Consider the following 22,035-nt stretch of genomic DNA (forward strand, 5'->3'; position numbering starts at 1 on the left):
CTTAACTCAACTCCCACTAACTACATTAAAATAATACTCCACTATCAATTACTACCTATTAAATTAAATAAGTCAATTCAAGTCCCTTAAACTCTGTGCCGGTCAAACCGGGTCGAGTATTCCGGGACGGAGGGAGTACCTTATAAAAAAAATGTTGCAATTAACTACCTTATAAAAAATTTATGTTGTAAGATACTATCTTTTCCCGAATTACGAACGTTTGATCGGAATTCCGGGATTGACTTTACCATATATATGTCACGTGTCATTTAATTATGTCTTTCCCGTTAGATGTCGCGTAATATGCACCTAGTAAAGTCAACGTCGTAATTTTGAATTAATGCTCATAATCTGGCCATAGGTAGTATCTTACAAATAAACATTTTTATAAGGTAGTTTATTACAATATTTTTTTTATAAGGTAGTTTCTCACAAAAATCATATTTTATAAGATAGTTTTTGACAAATTTGCCTAACTGAAATTACAATTCACCTTCCCAGTGGCACGTACTTCGTACGATATAGTAGCTAGTAAAATTTAAATCGACAATTTTAACAATGGAAAACTAGATAATCTACAACGGGATATACTTACAGGGTACAATCGATTATTTTTAGGTACATGTGTTCACAAGATTCAACCAAGGAAATAAAAGTATTCATAAGTTATACCATGCCCGGCCCGTTTTGTGCAGAAAATTGCGGTAAACTACGGATTGCCAGCCCGATGATTATTACGAGCGCGAGGATCATGTGCCCCGTGTTGCTGAGAAACAACTAACAAATTTAAGCATATACAGTATGCTTGTGTTAGTACTTAGTTCCATGTATGTAAAACTGTTAAGGATAACGTACGTAGTTATCCTAAAAAATAGAATATCATAAAAATAGTAAAAGCTTTTGTTATATTGTAATAAATAAATTGTACCTTGAGTTTGTGCAAGTGATGAGGTGCTTCCAGGAGGACCTGAAGGACTCCAATTCCCTCCACAAGGGTCTCCGCTGCACCAAAGAACTGCATCACCAAAATAATTCGAAAATTTTACTACTTCCGGGCCATACTAGTTTGAAAGAAATGGATATGATAAATTCCAGTAACTATTACTATATTGTTAATATGCAGTGGCGGTCTTAGACAGTTTAATCGAGGTAGGGGGAGATTAAGTATTATAACCTAGAAAGGTTAGAAAAGTTGCTCAAAATTCATAGGAGGACAAATTAAAATTCTTTTGACAAAACTTAGGTTGCGGGGGCCTGACCTCTACAGACAATTCTCAAGATGCGTCGTCCCCTAAATACTATGGAGTATGGAGTACTTCGTATGTAATATGTTTGTTTTATTGTAACTGTATTTAACTTTTTTTGTATTAAGGTACTAATTTGCTATTACTTACACATTTACAAAAGAAATGAGCAAATTAAATTACCTCTTCTTAATCTTGAGCAGAGAGCAGGGCTTGGTGTTGTAACTAAAACTAAGATGAGTAAAGCCATGAGTAAGATGTGAATTCGATTGGAAACGTAAGTATGACCCATTTTGTTTCAATTAAGCTAATGGTATAAGAAAACTGTTAACCAAGGGATCGCAATTTATAACATTCACCAGTACGTGTCTACGTAACACGTATGTGATCGTAACAGCAAGAGAAAATTCGATGCCCTAGTGTATATGGTTCAAATTATTAATTGTTGTCCCTACTCAGATCGAGATATTACAATGATATTCAGCAGATATTATGTCGAAGCTAGAGTTTACCTTTTATAAAGAGATGGTCGACCAACTTAATTACGGAGTAATTTTGTATATATAAACTTCCTTTCGTAGGAATGATGCCAAGCTGACGACTTCTCCTTCGTTCTCTTAAGGTGCTACCATTTGTAGGGATTATTTACCTCCATGTGACTAGAATATATATTATTATTTTTTGATCTCATGGTTGACACCAAAATCACTTATCGTGGAGAGTTGAGTACAACTCGTAGAGGAGCTTTTTTGAGTTAATCTCCGAGATTAACACATTTGTAAATCAAGTGGCATTTTATGTAAATAATACGATCTTCCTCCTTTCTCTTCGCAACCTCCGGCATCTTTACACGACCATCTTCCTCCTGCTCCCCCCCTTCGCAACCTCCGTCATCTATTCACGACCATCTTCCTCCTCCTTCCCTTCGCAACCTCCGTCATCTATCCTTCCTAAATCACGACATCTTCCTCCCTCTCCCCTTGCTCATCCACAAAGTACTTTGATTTATGGTGGTGGTGGTGGTGGTGTTCGTCGTTGCAAGATTTCTCTCTCCTAGATCGACGGTGCTTGTCGTCGTCTTCCTCATCGTCACAGTGGTGGCCCCGATTGCTTTTCTCCCACCGTCGCCCTTTCCATCTAGATCTGAGATTTCCATCCCTCCCCCATAATTTTATTTTAAATAAATATACAGTCAAATAAAGTTAATATACAGTCTCGTCGATTTGATAGTTTGTTGTTTGCAAAAGCATCTGTTAGTGAGTGCTCAGTGATAGCTAACATTATTAGCAAGTATGAAAGAGCATCGGGTCAAAGCGTGAATCTTGATAAAACAGATGTTGTGTTCAGCAAATGCGTGGATTTGAGTCGTCGAAATGATATTGTGAGTACTTTGGGGGTCAAGGAAGTTGCGAAGCACGAAAAGTATTTAGGCTTGCCGACCGTCATAGGGAGATCGAAAAAGGCCATTTTTGCAGCTATCAAGGAAAGAATATGGAAGAAGTTACAGGGTTGGAAGGAAAAAATAATGTCTACACCAGGAAATGAGGTATTGATAAAGGTTGTTGCTCAGGCAATTCCGACCTACATGATGAGTATTTTCAGGATTCCGGATGGATTAATAGATGAAATTCATGCCATAATAGCTCGTTTTTGGTGGGGGTCGAATGGCACAACAAAAAAGATGCACTGGCACTCGTGGGAGTCTCTATGTAAGCCAAAATCCATGGGTGGGATGGGGTTCCGAGATCTTAAAATTTTCAACCAGGCTTTACTAGCAAAACAAATGTGGCGACTCCACCATGAACCGTCCTCTCTTCTGTTTTCGGTCCTAAAAGCCAGGTATTTCAAAAACTCGTCTGTTCTTGAGGCCTATCGCGGACACGACCCGAGTTATTCGTGGAGGAGTTTATTGGGATCAAAATCTCTACTGTTGGAGGGGCTAGATTGGAGGGTAGGGAATGGGGCGAGCATAAATGTTTGGGCAGGGGGATGGCTGCCTGGTAAGAGGGAGGCACCTCAACTGCGACCAAACTCAAACGTAATCCCATAAATGATGGTGGCGGAATGCATTGATCATAGCTGTATGGAATGGCGAGAATCGGTTTTACGGGAAACTTTTGCTGATGAGGATGTAGGCTAATACTTCAGATACCCCTATCTATGTACTCTTCACCTGATTTGAAGTTCTGGAGCCATACAAAGGATGGTATATACTCGGTAAAATCTGGGTATTGGTTGGGTGTCCTTGGTCGCCTGCAAGCGACTGCAAATGACAACTCCGAGCTGTGGAATCTGGTGTGGAACATGGGTGGTCCGCCAAAACTGTCGCACTTTGTGTGGCAAGCTTATAGGGGTAGAATGGCAGTAAAGGAAGTCCTTTTTAGGCGGCATGTTGCCCAAGACGAGTTATGTGTGTGTTGCGGCGTGGAAGTGGAATCAATCAACCATGTCCTTTTCGAATGCTCGACGGCAGAAGTTGTTTGGGATGAGAGTGGATACAAAGCCATTGTTGAGGCTGCGCCAAGTGGTAGTTTTGAGGCACGACTGCGATGGTGGGTGAATAAGGTGGGAACGGAAGAGGTTAGACGTATCATGACAATTGCGTGGGCTATCTGGTTCATCCGCAACAAGTTCGTCCATGATGGTGAGTGCGTGTCGCATAGTGTCACAACTAGTGGTTTTCTTAGGATGGTCGATGACTACAGGTCATATGCGAAGAGCGTGTTTTCATGTCCTGTGAGCCACAACCGAACCATCTCTACAGCAAGATGGTCCCCTCCACCAATGGGGATTGTTAAGGTGAACGTAGATGCCCATGTGATCGGTGGAGTTATGGTGGGCATGGGAACTGTGATCAGGGATCACGAAGGAAAGCTGTTGGTAGCCGCCACGAAGAGATTGAGAGTGGACTGGACAGCAGAGATGGCTGAAGTTGCAGCGGCAAGACAAGGCCTACTGCTTGCTCGAAGACTAGGGTGTGATAAAGTGTGGCTAGAATGTGATGCTTTGAACGTTGTGCGAGCAATTGACAAGGAACATGAAGGTGCTTCTCCAATATTACAAAAGTATACAACTATTGCTTTTCTCCCACCGTCGCCCTTTCCATCTAGATCTGAGATTTCCATTAGGGATGGCAACGGGTAGGATCTGGATCGAATCCTCTAGGATCCAGATCCAGATCCGTTTTTTAGGAAAAGATCTAAATCCTACTCGGATCCGTTGGGTAATGAAATTGAGGATCCATATCCATATCCGACGGATCCTACGGATCCGGGTCCAAAACGGATCCTAACATATTTTTTCATCAAAGACCCTAATTTTCATTTTAACCTTAAACCATAGTCAAATAAAATTTCAATAACAACGCTATTTGTCCATACAAGCATTCACTAAAATCAAATTTAACAAATCCAACATAAATAATATTAAAAGTTCAACAAACTTCAATAATGCTATAATTTTTAGTCTTTATTTTTATATTTAAATTTTTTTTTTTTTAAACGGGTAAACGGATCCGGATCCGGGTAATGACTTAGGACCCAATCCAGATCCGTTTTTAAAACCAAGGATCCAGATCCTACCCGGATTCGTCAGGTCCAAAAATTGAGGATCCAGATCCGCTGAAAACGGATCTGGATCCACGGATCCGCATCGGGTCCATTATCCACTGCCATCCCTAATTTCCATCCCTCCCCCATATATTTATTTTAAATAAATATACAGTCAAATAAAGTTAATATACAGTCAAGTAAGTTTAATTGATAGTCATATTACAAAAGTATACAACTATAATCTTAACATATACAGTCATTTAGTTTTTAAACTGTTATTTACTATTATGCCCCTTGATTTACTTGTTTATGTTTATCTCTGAGATAAACTCGGAATTTCTCCTCGTAGAGTTGGGTACGATTCAAGCTACTCTTTTTTTTATTATTTCTTTCCAAGTTTCCACTACCATACTTGGAGCTTCGCCCAGTCAATCTCCATGATTGACAAGTAAAACATATCAAAGAGTATTTTCGTAAATAAATTATCAAAATATAAAATCTACATGTTTGAATATACAATCTCTTTTTATATTATAATTACTTTCTTTTAATTTTATATGTATTTTTTAAAACAAAAGGTCTTGCGCGCAGTAGGTGTACAATAAATTTATTGCACACCAAAATAACTTTTACCTATTATTTTTGTAATTTAACCTAGTTTTGATTAACTTTTATAATAGTAAAAAAAACGTTGATAGATAAACATTTTAAAGAGTTAAATGATTAATTTTATACATTATTAGTGATTTTAAAGAAACAATTTTTATTAAAATGAAAAAATTTATCATTAAAGAATGGATAACTTTTACACATAAGTATAACTTTTAAACATTTTGAGTTAACTTTTACTTTGGTGTACAATATTTATTGTACAACCATTGTAAATAAGAATTTGTGTTTTTAAAAATATCAAATGTATTGTACTACGTACATTGCAATTTTTAGATTATTGTAAGTACGAGAGTGCCACTTGATATGTCAATCAAGGGAATTATTTTGAAATTTCTCCCGTAATTGATACTCCACTCCGTAATTATTGATTGTTAGTGATGTCAATATTGTAACCCTTTTTAATAGTAAAATCAGATAAATGACCGCAATTTAAATTTTGTAGCACCTTCCAGCAATCTCATTGCATGATCAATCGAATGTCATTGATCAGATATTAATTTGGCTCAACTTCGACAAACTCAAACTCAAACTAAAACTCACCAGCCAGAGATGATGAACCGCAGCAAAACCGACAACATTGTTGTAGAGATAAAGTAGCATTAACCAAAAATAATAGCCACCCACGGCCACGGCTACAATAGAACTAATCTCTTATATCTTTGTTTTCATTCGCAATATCACATTACAAAAAAAAAAAAAAAAGCAGAAAAACAAAACAAAACAAAACAAAACTTATTACTCTGGGATTCACAGTTTGTTCAGACATCTCCCCCCTTGAGCTCAGTTTCACTAAACAGTTCAGTTTGAACTGGGACATTTTCCAGCTGCTGAGACAAAATAACATCTGCAATAGCTTTCATTGCAGATGACGACTTTTCTTTATCTTTATCTTCCTCTGTCTCTGTCTCTCCATCTCTATCATCGCCAGCAACAAGCGGCACCTCTGATGTATTATCTTCCTCCTGTGGAGGAGGAACAAAAAAGGGTATCTTGCCTCTCTGCCAATCGTAAAGGACCATTTTTGCTGCTGTCATCAGGTCTGGTTCTCCACCCTGGACCAAAGATACCCACATAAAAAACACATCTACAACTCCGAATGCAAGTTGTTTGACTTTAACAAAACCCCTCCCACCAAAATTAATTATTCTAGTTGGGAATAGAAGCAATAAATTATCAAACATATGGAGAAAATGTGTTCTTTTCAGTTAGAACCACCCAAACCAAACTTTAAGATCTAATCTAATCAACGCTCATTATCTATCAAATAAGATTTGATAACATAACAATTATGAATGTTTCTAACTAGGAGAATTGAAACGAAATGGAAACCCACCTTTAAAAGCTTGCCAGATAGCTTGCAAAGCTGAAAGAGAAAATCGTGATCATCCTCCCTGGTAAGAGCACGTCAACAAGTTAATTTTTAACCCCAAAGCACAAAAAGATGAGCGTTTCCACATCAGCAGAAGGTGGACAAAATATTCATAAATCTGAAATTACAATACATGCAAAGATCACGAAAGCACATGCGCGATTAAGAAAAACACACATTGAAGTATCACCTCTTCCCTAAAAAAGCCGATAACACCAACAAATTACAACTATTCTTTTCAAAATAATTATACTCCCTCGGTCGCTGATTAATAGACCATATAATTTTTTGAAAGCATCTCAAAATACAGGCAACTTACTAAATTAAGCAACAATTTTCAATGATACCATTGATTTTAATGAAAATAAAGACTCCACTGGTATGGTAAGGTGTATAACTTCAGATAGCAAAAACACATTTGTGGTTTTATGACTCAATTCAATAGAAATGACCCCAAACAAGCATAGCCTATAATTCAAGACAAAGAAAGTAATTAAGCAACAAAACTCAAGCAACGAAATTCTTCAGAGAACTTACTTCTTTCTAAAATCTCACATTAAGTAAACAAACAAATACATTAAACCAAAAGCCAGAACCATAAATAGATTTCTCAGTTACATGTGCAGAGCACAAAAATACTTCATTTGTTAAAAAATCAAACAAATACATTAAACCAAAAGCCAGAACCATAAATAGATTTCTCAGTTACATGTGCAGAGCACAAAAATACTTCATTTGTTAAAAAAACAGGGGTATTTACAATTTTGAAAATAAGCATCCAAGTCCAATATAAATTTCTTTCTTTAAGCCTCCAACGCTCTAAAGAACACAAGTCGTCATTTGCAATATGGAAAAGACAGTAGAACGAAAAGCAAGAAAGTACAAGAGAGCATCTGGAGTGGAAAATGGCTAGTTTCATAAAAGAGTTAACCTCATAAGCTCATATCAAACCATTAAGTACAAAGAGAGCATCTGAAGTGAAAATGTTTAGTTCCCTAAAAGCTTCCCTTTTAAGATCGTATGAGTCATATCTAACCAATGTATATTGTGATCTCTGCAATTCAAAAATGGTAACATGCATGTAGTAATAGGGTGTGTAATCCTGTGCATTTAACAAATTTAATATTGTAGATATGATAAACAACAGCTTGAAAGTCAAACAAAAACAGAAAGAAATTACAAGTATGAACACAGTACCAGTCCTTAATCTTATATGCTCTTTGAAGGTGCTCCTTCTTTACACGTTTCAGCACTTCCCCAATGTGCTCAGAAGCATCATGCAAATTTGCAACTCGCACCTGTAATTACCCAAAACAGCTCATAAAGATTCTGCAGGCACAAGAGAATATAATGGAACACAATCATTTTCCTACTATACCCTGCAAAAGCAAGAAAATGCAGCCATAACAGTCTTTCAACACATCATGTTATTGAAATTCAAAGAACACCAAAGAAAAATTCCAAGGCATCCTTTTGGCTGTGAGTGACAGGAGCACAGCAAAACTCACAGACCACAGTGATACCAAGCAATGAGAAGAACGGCCCCTAAAGCCAGAAGCTGGCACAACCCCTAGGTATTGGAGATAGACCCATGTAACATAAGCATAAATGACAATAAAGTTCCACCCATTTTTTCGCAATAGAAGTACATACCACGCCCTTCAAAACAATATCTGTCTCTGTGTCACTATTCTGATAAACGACACCAGGGCAATCTATTAGAAAAATCCTCTTGGTAAGCGTGATATATTGCCAGACTTTAGTCTCCCCGGGTATGGGAGCAACCTTGCAAACCTTATAGCAGAAAAATTAATTAAACAAGTCAGAATTTAAGAAAATATCAACAAACATGTGTAACATGCAATGATTATTTAGCAAAAGGCAATACATTTTTAGTACGCAATGTATTGATAACTGATGATTTCCCAACATTGGGGTAGCCAACAAATCCCACTGATATTGCTTGCTTGTCACTCTTTAGCCGTGCAAATTGCCTCAGCACTGAAAGGAGAGAACCCTGAAAAAAGGAATACAAAAATTAAGTAAAAGAAAATAGAACATTGAGAACAGGATATACAAGTAAGCATTTTTCTTTTTTCCATACACCTAACCTTTTCCCCTGAAACCATACCTCGGTTTGTTTCTGTTCCCAATTTGCTACCTAATTTGTTAAATTAGACCAAAATTGTACCATTTTCATGTTATAAATTGCCTTTCCGGTTCATTGGGTGATTACAGAATTATATCAACTCAAACACAAAACAGACAGAAACGTCATAATTTTTTACTCGTTACGTTAAGAGTTCCACTAGAATTTTGAATGATGGTTCTCCAAGATCCACTACAAACACTTAACAGGATCTTTTCGAGGAAGACATTAAATAAATTAAAAGCATGCCCCGTGAATAAGCATTATTCTACTTCCGTTACAGTGATTGAGAATGTATGGGAATTCAACATGCAAAAGCCTTACCTTTCCAAAAGGCTTGGTGATGCTAGCATGGAAAGCTAGGGTTGGGAATTCCTTTGACAATACTCTTAGCCATCCTTTTGTAGCCCAAGCTGGAATCAGATCACACTGTATAAAGGGAAACATTCCTAAATATCATCTTTGGAGACAGACCATGATACAGCAATCAGAAGAGGCAAGACAAAGGTAAGTATTAAACCTTATTTAGAAGAAAAACCATATTCTTATGCTTGCAGTTCTCTTTTATATGCTTCTCTAGATGATAGCATCTTGTTCCTTGTGGGTCCCTAGCATCCAAAACCTAGAGAGAAGTCAAGAGGAACCATAAGCATTAACCAATACAATTTGATATGTATACTACTCAGCATGAAGATTATTGAATCATCAATTTATTTATTAAAAAAAGGAACAGAGAACACTTTAAATAGGACATCAATCATCCAGCAATTTATACCTACAGTCCCCGTCTACCTTTTCTACCTTGGCCACACTAGTACACTACAGAGAGTACAAACCATCACAGACAGCCTGTGTGAGAAAAAAGACTTTGGAAACTAGGAATTCCAGAGCCTAGTGTCTTAGGTAGTTAGGTAAAAGGAGCCCACTATCGCATTGAAGTCGTTAAACATATATATGTAAGAGGAATTAAATTTAAAACAACACCGCAGTGTAAGTGCCTACTAGTCTTTGGTTCTTCCTAAAGAAAGACAATTACGACGTACTTACTTGAACAACAACATCTGATGAATCAACAACTTTGTAAAGTTCACCCCATATACGTTTGCTTTGACCTTTCTCAAACATTGTATGGCGAACCAAATCCCGGAATCCATCCACTTCGTCTCCTTCAGTAGAAGGCATAGCTTCTTTCTTCTGTTCATATTCATCTGCAGATAACACATAACAGAGCATGAGCCATGAAGCAAGTTATGCCACGCAATATGTTTAAATATGACCCAGACACTTTGGTCCAATTGGAAATCAACAACTCACTTAGCTAGCAAACTAAATATTTAGTCAATTACAATTCTAAATTTTAATACAAGAAGCAAAAAAAAAAAAAATTGTGGAATACCTTGTAAACTATCAGCTTTCTGCACCAGAGACTGGTAATCTGTTGCCTGAAGCTTTGGGCGCTTTCGTTTCCCTTTTGGTCCAAAAGCATTCTCAAAAGGTTCCGTGTCAAGGAGATGAACTCTCCGTTGCTTAACAAACAGAACACAAGTAAACAAATTAGGTAAGAGCATGCCATTACCGACAACACGGTCAAGAAGATCCTCATAAATAGTTCAACAAGCAGGACCCTTACAAACAGTTCAACAAGCAGGACCCTTATAACTAGTTCAACAAGCAGGACCCTTATAACTAGTTCAACAAGCAAGACCCTTTACGCAGATCAGCGGTTACAAGTTTGCTACAGCAATGAGACCTACGGCTGTACAAGTGTACAACAAACCGAAAAATTTTATAGGAGTTTAACCAATCCATCTATTCTACACAATCTAAGCAATGATGAAAAAAGTTACCATCAACAACATGAGCTACATTTCTCATACCCAACCACAAGTACTCAGACACAAAGGTGGTGTCAGTAGATGTCAAATTAACATACGTATACATCAACCTCAAACTTGGATTGAAAAAACAGTCCGGGAAACCCTAAAAACAGTCCGGGAAACCCTAAAAACAGTCCAGGGAACCCTAGGAAGATCATGTTGACCGGCACAAGCGAGGCATAATGGGAAAAAATACTTGTTGCCTGTCAACATGCGAGTTAATGAAGCATAATGGGAGTAAAAACATGTTTATTCTACGATATAAATAACATTCACAACTAACAAGAGGTCAAGAGTGAAGGACGTATTACATACCTTGGGAAGATCATTTAAAAGGGACATAGGAAGATTCTTTCCTTTCAATATCATATTATAGTTGTTTGACATGCGATTTGTAAGCTCTTCACGGAAAAACTCAAGTTCCTTTGGGGGGATAACTTTAGTGTTCCCTACAAAATTTGGAAGGAAATTCAACCAAAAAAGGAGTTAGTTCTATCAGAATTTCAGTACACATCTGAGCACAATCAAAAACTATCCCTTCTTCATCTCACACTTTACGTGGTAGAGAATGCTGATTATCATGCTCATCTTAAATACATGCTCTAGAAATTGGAAAAATATCTCCCTGTTCTAGCAATGTCACACTTATTGCCATTACTAACAAGGCAAGGCTATATTCTCCTCTCAGTTTATTTTCACTTGTTACAAACTCTAATTAAGTTCCCACACGCCAATAAGCTCGGACAAGGTAAGTTGACGGCCACTGCGGGCAACCGGAGTTCAGTTTACAACTATAACAAGTTATATTAAGTTCAGATAAGCGCCCATAAGTTCATGTAAGTGATATTCAAATACCCTAAAACAACATTTCCATGTACCCTACTTTACCTGAATTCAAAAAAAAATCATCTCCACAATGAAATTAATCAATTCAACTAGCATCCATCAAATTCGACAACTTAATTCGAATTATCCAGATTATCGGAACCTCAGATTCCTAAAGATAATTCTACAAAATTTGCATCAAAATAATAGCGAAAGTGAATCAAAAGTCATACCAAACCAGCGACGGTCAGGTTGAATTCGAGAATCAGGCAAATCGCTGGACTGATACTGTTGGCTCATAATCTTGCCCTGGGTATTCCTAGAGGGTCGAGTTTTGTACATCTTGAGCCGCCGCACAGTGGCAGCGCTACGGCTGCTGCTGGTGGTAGCATTGGCTCTGTTCACATCAAGCGAATGCTTCGGCTTACTCTCTTTCTGCTTGCTCTCTTTCTTCTTCGCCATTGTTGCTACAGGAGCCGCTGACGAGGAGTACTAGGAGCCGTCGACGAGGAGTACTACTATAGCACCCACCGGTGAGGATTGAGAGAGAAGTTGAATACTTGAGTTAGGGTTAGAGAAGTGTCTGGGATAGTGGAATACTGGGATTTGAGAGATCAGGGATGCTGGAGGCAGCCTGACCCGTATTATCCAACCCGTCGACCCGACGCAAATAAACTGGGTAGTTTTTTGTTTTTCCTAAACTTAAAGGGTCGGGTACCCGTTTCGTGAAAATAATCGGGTCGGCGGTTCAGGCATGGACTGTTTATTTTGTAACTCGGGTATCCAGTACCCGTTAATTAAAAATATATATTGATCTAAGAATTGAAAGTTTTTTCTTTTTTTTTATTCTCACGAGGATACAAAGATACAGAAAAAAGGAAAAATAACAAGAAATAAATAACAGTAAACGAAAGTAACGCTAATTTAAACCCTCAACAGATATTTAAAACATTCTAGCCAGGGAGGCTAACTCCCAACCTGTCTTCCTTCATGATTCTTGCTAGGGCAACAGGAGCCGGGTCCAGAACAATGAGTTGATTTGGATGAACAACTCCTTGATTAGTGAGTCAATCCGCAGCTCGATTGCCCTCCCTATACAATGAATAATTTCAACTTCTCAGTCAGTCTCCTGATTAAGCTTCGGCATTCTTTAATCAGATGATGACATTCACCTCTTGACAGCCTAAATCGCACTCCTATCAAAGATAAACCTAGCGTTCACCAACTAAAATATAGTAAGTGAAGTAGGGATTGTATTATTAAAACTAAGGTCTACACTATTTGAAACAGGAAAATGGTTGAGTTTGGGTAATTAAACTACGACAATAATTAGACAATGAAAAATTCAATAATAAAAGGCCTAGGGTCTGGGATGATAAACAATCACTAATAATCAATAAAGCGATTAATCAGACTAGCATGCTCTCTCGATTGATACTAATCATATAGAATTGGAATTAACAAGCTCTCGCTATATATTAACCCCAATTCTAACTATTGAAACAAGCCTAAACCTAAAATTGCATCTCTCGAATCTTAACTTGATATTTCTAGACTAATACAATTAAACCTGCGCAAATCTTATCGCATAGTAAATGGAATCAATCAATAGGAAATCAACCAACAATTAACAATAATAGTTCATCCCTTCATGGATTCCCAAAACCCTAGATTAAAACTACTCACACATGCTATAATTAAACAAAATAATTAATAATGATGAAAACATAATCAATCTAGAATAATTAAGCAAGGAATGAATCATGAATACCGAAAATATGGACGACGAATCCTAACCCTTTAAAAAGCAAGAGATGCCTTCTAATTTTCTTAAGAATAGTAGAATTACAGTTTTGCCCTTAAATTCCTTCATGAAAAAATATCAATTTCTCTTATGAACATTGTAATTACCGCAGCACCCTTCCTCTTTGCCCGACAACAACAATTGACAGCTATCCATTTTGATTGGGAAGAAAGAGGCTTTAGCCTCTAGATGTTCAGCTTTCTCTTTCGGCGTGGTACCTCCGCCGTTGAATTGAAGAATTAAAAGTGTTTAATAAACTTTGAGAGAATAAAACTAAGTGCTGAAATATAAGATAATAAGATGTCGAATACAAATAACTAAGGGCTATATATATTTTTAGTCTTGCCCCAAAACGAAACAAAAATTGGAAATTATTGTATGAGATGGCAGAGTTATAAAAGAGGACTGGAATGGGGGGATGGGGAAGAAGAAGAATAGGGGATGAAAAAAAACAGAGGAGTTAAATGGAGGGAGGAAGAAAGAGGTTGAGCTTTTTACATGGTGAGATGGCAAGTAATATCACCACGTCATCTTTTTACCCGTGGTAGCAAGTCACAAATAAAACAAGCCCTTTAAAAACAAATTAATAGTAAAGCTTATATTATTCTTAGATAATCGAAACCTCGGCCCTTTTTAAGAAAACCGGCCAAAAGTTGTATTTTTAGAATCAATTTTTCCTTTGGTAAATTACCTCAAAACTTAGTGGTATTTAATGAAAAAACGGGTTAAGATTTTTGGGGATGATCCTATAGTGTTGTTTGTGTCGAGAGTTTACAATTTCTTTGTTTTAGCTGGTGAATTCCCAGCTTTCGGACATGGCAGTTGGAAAGATTGAGTTACTTAGAGGGAGCAATAGAAAAAGAGAGAGACACAAAATGTTTCTATATTTTTTTCTTTTAAAAAGTTTTTGTTATTATTTTTTTTTGGAAAAGTCATTAATTGTTTGGAAATGTATTAATGCCATCACTTTTCGATTGTTTTTGCCGGAAATTGACTCGGGATATATTGTAATTTAAAGGTATGATAAAGTTTTGGGTTGTAATTAAGAAAAATGGAAATCTGAGGTTAATTTTAACCTGTGAAATGAGAATTTTGTTGGATTGTGGAGTATTTGACAAATTTTTCGTTTTATTGCTCTTACTTTGGTTTGATGTCAGTTTTGTTATGTGGGCATCCTTCTATTGAACTCCGTAAACATTGTTTGTACTCTTTCGAAGGCTACTTTTCCATTAGTGTAATACGGAGTAATATATCTCTTCCCTTTTGCATGGTCCATTATGAGTATTAAGTTATACGAAGTACTAAACTAAGAGATTAAAAATTATACTAAACTAAGATATTAAAAAGTATACTAAACTAAGAGATTAAAAAAATTACATGTAAAAGCATTTGGGTACCTAGTGACCCGACCCAGTTAATTGGGTACCCACTAACTGGATAGGTTCTTGCAGGTCGGGTCATGGGATGCATTTTCAACTACCCGCATAAGGGGGTATCCGCCTTTTAGGGTAGGCGCTATTGAACACCTCTAACCGCAGTAACAAATGAACAAGAGTTTTGTTAATTAGGGTTTACTCTCTCACACGTTAATTTTTTGAAGGAAAAATATGAACACATAATTTTTATAATATATTAATTAAACGGGTGGATGACGGATTGGGTGACGGATGGCTTGGAGCCGAATCCCACCCGATCCGTCATGTGCTTCATCCGTTTAAATCGGGTCTTTGTCCATTTATGTATATTTGGTGGATCGCGTAACTGGATATCCATCTCAAATTATGAGTGGAGTAGGGTTTCTTTCAAGTTTCGCATATGTTGGGCATGCTTTTCTTAATTTTGGGTCGGGGCATGCCTAGCGTGGGCCTGTACCTCTAGCCCGAACCCAGCCCGAAATAAATTAGGCTTTATTTTTTTCCCTAAATCCAAACTTCAGGCCATAGTCTGCATGCCCAAACCAATTGTTTTTTGGATCGGGCATCATTCAATCAGGTCTAGATGTTAGAGTAGTCTTTATATATGGTGAGTTTTTGTTGTTGAGAATTATCCCACATTGATAGAATGGAGATGGAAGGAGTTGTTTAAATTAGTAGACCACCTTTTATGTTTGAATAGAAGTGGGCCTACTAGTTGGGCTAGTGTGTGTTTTGGGATTGGGAGAGTTACGTTTATATGAAGATTATTGCTTTGCTACAATCAATCTCAGTTTAGGGAAATCTTGGAAGTATCTTAGCCGGTAACCCATAGCAAGAAATAGTGAGGCTAATATTACTTTAAGGACAGAACGACCCTAATTTTTCATCCCATATATTTATTTCTACGGAAATTTCATGAAATGCCCCCGAGTTTTGCTGTAATTCATCAAACGCCCATCAAGTTTCAACAATTCATAAAATACCCCTCACAATCCGTACAAATGCCCACCATACCCTTACTACTAACGTGCCGTTAGTCCGCCGTTAGTTAAGTTTCTAATTCACCAAATACCCCTATTTCTAAATTTAATGCACCAAATGCCCCTAATCTCAAACTTATTTCACCAAATGCCCTAACATTAAATTTAGCTAGTTTTGGTGTTCCAATGACTAGTTTTTATATATGAAAAGTAGCTGTAGGTTCCGGTAGGCTATAGTTTTTCTATGCTTCATATTTGACACATGAAAAGCTTCAATTACCCCTCTCATTTAAGCACTATATGAGCTGAAAGAATAGTGTGACAAAATTTGCGCATCAATAAGATTTTCCTAGATACACAGATTCTCAACAGTCATAACATTCAGTCAAGCTGGCTGCAAGAAAATCCCCTTCAAGGCGTATAACCACAAAATTCATACCTAAATTTTGCTCTTCCTAGTAACGATTTTTGGCACTGTAATGTGCATCAGTTACAGGCAACAGAAACAAATGGGAATCCTCTGAACTTAAAAGGAACCTGAAAATACTAGTTCAGGTTTATAAGTTCTGGTGCATCATCTTCTCCCCATCAAGTAGTGAGACTTGGCAAGTTTTGTACTATCTTCACTATCGGGTCGAGATCTTTTCACAGAATTCTTGGCACTTTGAGCTCCTTCAACCTCATCATCATCACTATCGAGCACTTTACATCCTGACTGAATTATCATGCTGATGCGCTTCGGAAGATATACGTTGAGATAATAACTGTGCCACAAAATTATGTCATTACCCCAACCCAAGTCTCCCACTATATGTATCAGTAAAGATCAACTACCAAATCCACCAAATCAACGTATACGCCACATTGAATCGACCAAATGGATCCTTCACCACTGTTCAGCTCCATTGATGAAAACAACGGTCCTTCCAATTTTGAATAGACCAAATCAATTTCATTTCCAATTCCAAAACTTTTTTCCAAACTACTAAAATTTAATCAACAATAAATTTTCTTGGCACAAATGTAGGCAGTAATACACATAAAAATAAGTTCATATCACTAAAATAAAAAATAAATAACCCAGAATTTGAGGCTGGATTAAAAACATGAGCAAATCTATAAAAAAAGAACACCCCCGCTTCTGACGAACCCGCAATTTAATTGAATTGAATTATCGCAAGATTCTCATACAGTCAGCTCAAAAAAGATCCAAAATCAAATTATATAATTTGAAATCATACAATAAACTCACTAATCTTTCTAGGTTAAATCCAAGCTACCCAATTAGTGCTTTGAGCTAAATAACAATGGAAAAAATTACAAAACCCAGTTCAAAACTATAAAGAACAAGAGACCCATAAAAAAAATACCTTGCTTTGTTTCTCAGTGCACCGGAGCTCCAGTTCCCGTTGAACTCGTCTCCCTCGATTAAACAGATGAGATATAGAAAAGAGGAGAACGAACGAAATGGTTTTTCGAAGTGGGTTGAAAAAGGTAAGGAGGAGGAGGAGGAGGAAGGAGGAGTTGCGGCGGAGATGTTGGTGGAGGCGGTGGCGGTGGCGGTGGTTGTGGTGGTGGTGGAGGCTAGCTGCCTAAACTGGTTGAGGAGGAGAAAGTAGGGAGAGAGAGCCCATATAAAAACCCAGAAAATGGTGGAAGAAGGAGGAAGAACAGGGGAGAGAGAGAAGAAAAGCTGTGGTCGCGATTTTTTTGGAATGGGTAACCAGGGGTAGGGAAGGGTTATGGAGCCTAAAAGGAAAATAAGGGCAAAATGGTAAACTCCCTCTAACGGAGAGTTAACGTCTGTTAACAGTAAGGGTATGGTGGGCATTTGTAAGGATTGTGAGGGGTATTTTATGAATTGTTGAAACTTGATGGGCGTTTGGTGAATTACAGCAAAACTCGGGGGCATTTCATGAAATAACCGTTATTTCTAACACTAGGACAAGCGCATCAGAATCATCAAGGGTTGCACTCCACCTATTGTTAACCGCGATATTTGAAGTAGAAATGTTTTGTTGTGTTCTCAGTTGGAGGCTCATGTCTCTGATTTTGGCATTGCGAAATTCCTACATCCAGATTCATCTAACTGGACAATACTTGCTGGAACATATGGCTCCCTTACCCCAGGTATGTGACTTGTCACACAAAAGACACGTTGATGTTTTATTTTATTTATCCTATTTAATTTCCTTTTACGGAGTAATAACTATTTTCAACTACAAATTATAAAAAAATTGAAATTTTAATATTTCAACCAAACGATATTTCTTACTTTCTGGAAATTTGAATACATGAGAAAATCTTATTTCTAGGAACTTTTACTTTCTACGGTCAACCAAATGTTACCGTATATATTGATGAATACGCCCATATGATTAGAGTTTCCCTCACTGCAAATGAAATGTTCTACTGCGGGGAAAAAAACACGAATCCATAACAAAGATTATCGAATTTTCAAACGATGGATGAGAATGAAAGTGCCGTAACGTAGCCAGTACGTGATATTCAGTCACAACAATGACTCACAGACTTCGACTTTCATATCAGACGACTTTAACTACAAATAAAAAAAAACAATACACTACTTAAAACAAATCAATGATGCAAGTACACGGCAACAATATTAATATTACAATACAACCTAGCTTGAGAGTTGAGAGATACAAAAACATGTCCAACATTGCTATTAGCATTGAACTTGTGCTCATCGGAATCACTTTGAGTTGCATGAACTTGCTCACTCTATCAAAGGCAACATATTATCCACCACAAACCGAAGCCAGGGCGCTACTTAAATGGAAACAAAACTTCCAAAACCAATCAGCCTTCACATCTTGGCAAATACCACAAAATCTCACTTGTTTACCCAACATAAATCCATGCCATTGGCGAGGAATCGGATGTGATAGCCATGGAAGAGTCACCAATATTATCTTGTCCGGCTTAGAACTGCAAGGTAAACTCGATACCTTGGATTTCTCTTCGTTCCCACATTTAATTGGCCTTGACCTTAGTTCTAACTATTTCATTGGTACAATACCTACTTCTATAGGGATGATTTCTAAGCTCAAATACTTTGATCTCTCTACAAATAAGCTTAACGGTACTCTACCTTTTTCCCTTTCTAATCTCACACAACTTGAACATCTTGATCTCTCTCGAAACGACTTCACTGGCCAAATAGACCCGGCTTTGTTCCCTGATGCAGTGAGCCGAACAAATTCTGGTCTCATTAGTATTAAGAGAATTATCCTGCAACATACTTATCTAGATGGTACAATCCCCTCTACGATAGGAAACTGTAGAAACCTTTCTATTATTGCTCTTGGCAACAATCAACTTTCAGGTCATATCCCTGCATCAATGGCCAACTTGAGTGAGCTAACCTGCCTACGGTTGGATCAGAATTATCTCACCGGCCCAATCCCCACATTTGTTGGTAGACTTGACAAGCTAACCAACCTTAGTTTGTATGAAAATCAGTTTCATGGTCATATACCTCAAGACATTGGTAATCTATCATCACTTACCTGTCTAGAATTGTGTAGGAATAACCTCACAGGATCACTACCCCCGCAAGTCTGCAAGGGCGGAAAGCTTGTCTACCTGACTGCCAGTTTTAACAATTTAACAGGACCAATGCCAATAAGCCTAAAGAATTGCCAGAGTTTACATAGGGTTAACCTCAACCATAACCAACTCACTGGAGACCTTGATCAGGCCTTTGGAGAGTATCCAAGCATGCGCTATATTGACTTGAGCTACAACAAACTAGGAGGTAAACTCTCACCAACTTGGGGAATGTCTAAAAACTTATCTGCTCTACTAATAGCAGGAAATTCAGTTGGTGGTGAAATACCAAAACATATTTTCCAGTTGCCAAATTTGGGGTTGTTAGACCTGTCATCAAATAGGCTACATGGATACATACCCCCAGAAATTGGACAAAGCTCTAAATTGGTTCAATTATTATTTCAGAATAATATGCTTTCAGGACATGTTCCGGTACAAGTAGGAGGCCTAAAAGAAGTGCGACAACTGGATATCTCTAATAACAGCTTAACAGGACAAATCCCAGGAGAAATTGGGGGGTGCTCAATGCTCCTGAGCTTAAATTTGAGCAACAACCATCTGACGGGCAAAATTCCAGATGAGATCGGTCAGTTAACTCACTTGCAGATTTTTCTGGACTTGAGTTATAATTCTCTGACTGGGGAGATGCCACTGAATCTGGGGCAGCTACAAGAACTTGAAAACTTGAACATTTCACACAACAGTCTGACTGGTCGAATCCCTACCTCTGTAGCCAACATTCTCAGCTTACTAAGCGTTGATTTCTCCCATAATGAACTAGAAGGCCCACTCCCTGATAGCAAGGCCTTCTCTTCATTTCTACTTGAATCGTTTTCTGACAACAAGGACTTGTGTGGTAAAATTAAGGGCATGAAACCTTGCAATGATATACAAGCTACTTTATCTCCAACAACAAAGCAGCAATACCGTATCATAAAATTTACAGTAGCCTCTTTGGCAAGCACCCTACTTGTTCTTCTTTTTGTTGCTTGCGGCATAATAGTTTGGAGAAGAGGCAGACTGGCGAAACATAAACAACAGAAGTTGAACAAATTCAAAGATCCATTCACCGTGTTGAACTTTGATGGTAAATTGGTTTACAGCGACATTGTTGAAGCCACAGAGGACTTTCACAGTCTGTATTGCATTGGAAGTGGATCGTTTGGGAGGGTTTATAAAGCAGAGCTTCCCAACGGTCAAGTGTTAGCGGTTAAGAAGCTCAACTCGGGGATATTAGAGAATGCAGCCAAAAGCTTTGTGACTGAAGTAACAGCCCTAACAGAGATTCGACATAGGAACATCGTGAGGTTTTATGGGTTTTGTTTGCATCAGAAGATGACATTTTTGGTGTTCAAGTATGTTGAAAGAGGAAGCTTGGCTGATGTTATAAGCAGCTATGACGGGGCAAAGGAGCTAGATTGGGACAAGCGCATCAGAATCATCAAAGGTGTAGCTAATGCCCTGGCATATATGCACCATGGTTGCATTCCACCTGTTGTTCACCGCGATATTTCAAGTAAAAATGTTTTGTTGTGTTCTCAATTGGAAGCTCATGTCTCTGATTTTGGCACAGCGAAATTCCTACATCCAGATTCATCTAACTGGACAGCACTTGTTGGAACATATGGCTACCTTGCCCCAGGTATGTCAATATGCAATCTTATACACCTACTACAATAGATGCAAATGAGTCCAAACTAAATAACATATTATTGTTGTTGTTGTTTCAGAGCTGGCTTACACAATGGTTCTTCAAACAGGTCAGATGACCAACTGCAAACTCAGCTAAAAGATGTCTTAGACTGTCGTCTGCCGTATCCAATGGGTAAAGATCTCATACGACAGGTGGAATTCCTCATACAGATAGCAATTTTGTGCCTCAATGCTGATCCACAATCAAGGCCAACCATGAATCATGTCTCTCAGATGTTCGAAATCAATTGTGGAATCAATAACACCATGGACATTGTCTTCTAGAACACCATCTTACATACTCAAGTTGGAATGTAACCTCACACACAATTTAAGTATCCAACCATGATGATAGTTTACAGTCATGATAACGAAACTCCCAAATTCAAAGCATGATTTCCATTGTAACTCCAACGTGCCGCATTTTAACCCCATCTATGATGCCCTAGAGCAGATTTTTGAAATTTCCCATGGAAGCCCTCAGAGTTTTGTGTAAAATAGCTAAAATACCCTTTTTGTATTTAAAATCTGTTACAGCTTTGCTTTCTAATATCCAAGATACCAGTACTGTACTACTGCTGGCAGGTTAATAAGTTAAAACCAATTTTCTACAGTAATTCGGATTGACGTTGGAAAAATCGTTTCCCGGCTAGGTGTTGCGTTAACCATACACTCCTAAATCTCAGAGATGGTGTAGGACATGATTCTTTAGTGACAGACAAAATAAACAAGCATTGAATAACTCAAATGACTCGTCTAACTGTTACGGAGCAATAAACCGATAGGTTGATGGTACCTAACCGAGGGCCAATCTTTAACCTTATTCGACTAGATACACAAGTCATTAGACCCAAATCGGCAAATCCGACAATAGTGGAATA

General features: G+C 37.8%; 2 protein-coding genes across 2 annotated transcripts; one reads left to right on the forward strand and one right to left on the reverse strand.

Moving 5' to 3' along the window:
- Positions 1-6,066: 6,066 nt before the first annotated feature.
- On the reverse strand, positions 6,067-13,948 carry LOC110805841 (nuclear/nucleolar GTPase 2). Its single transcript, XM_022011459.2, has 12 exons — positions 13,599-13,948; positions 11,921-12,779; positions 11,178-11,311; positions 10,382-10,511; positions 10,033-10,193; positions 9,506-9,607; positions 9,310-9,414; positions 8,725-8,853; positions 8,490-8,630; positions 8,034-8,134; positions 6,801-6,858; positions 6,067-6,519 (listed from the first exon to the last, which is right to left on the reverse strand). The coding sequence occupies exons 2-12, from the start codon at positions 12,147-12,149 to the stop codon at positions 6,226-6,228; spliced, it is 1,584 nt and encodes a 527-aa protein (XP_021867151.1). The 5' UTR covers positions 12,150-12,779; positions 13,599-13,948; the 3' UTR covers positions 6,067-6,225.
- Positions 13,949-18,510: 4,562 nt separating this feature from the next.
- On the forward strand, positions 18,511-21,844 carry LOC110805854 (MDIS1-interacting receptor like kinase 2-like). The gene is made up of 2 exons (XM_056830666.1): positions 18,511-21,104; positions 21,193-21,844. Exons 1-2 carry the CDS (start codon positions 18,560-18,562, stop codon positions 21,249-21,251), a joined length of 2,604 nt encoding a protein of 867 aa, XP_056686644.1. The 5' UTR covers positions 18,511-18,559; the 3' UTR covers positions 21,252-21,844.
- Positions 21,845-22,035: the final 191 nt, after the last annotated feature.

This window comes from Spinacia oleracea, chromosome 6, assembly GCF_020520425.1.
Source record: "Spinacia oleracea cultivar Varoflay chromosome 6, BTI_SOV_V1, whole genome shotgun sequence".
In the NCBI taxonomy this organism is placed as follows: Eukaryota; Viridiplantae; Streptophyta; class Magnoliopsida; order Caryophyllales; family Amaranthaceae; genus Spinacia; species Spinacia oleracea.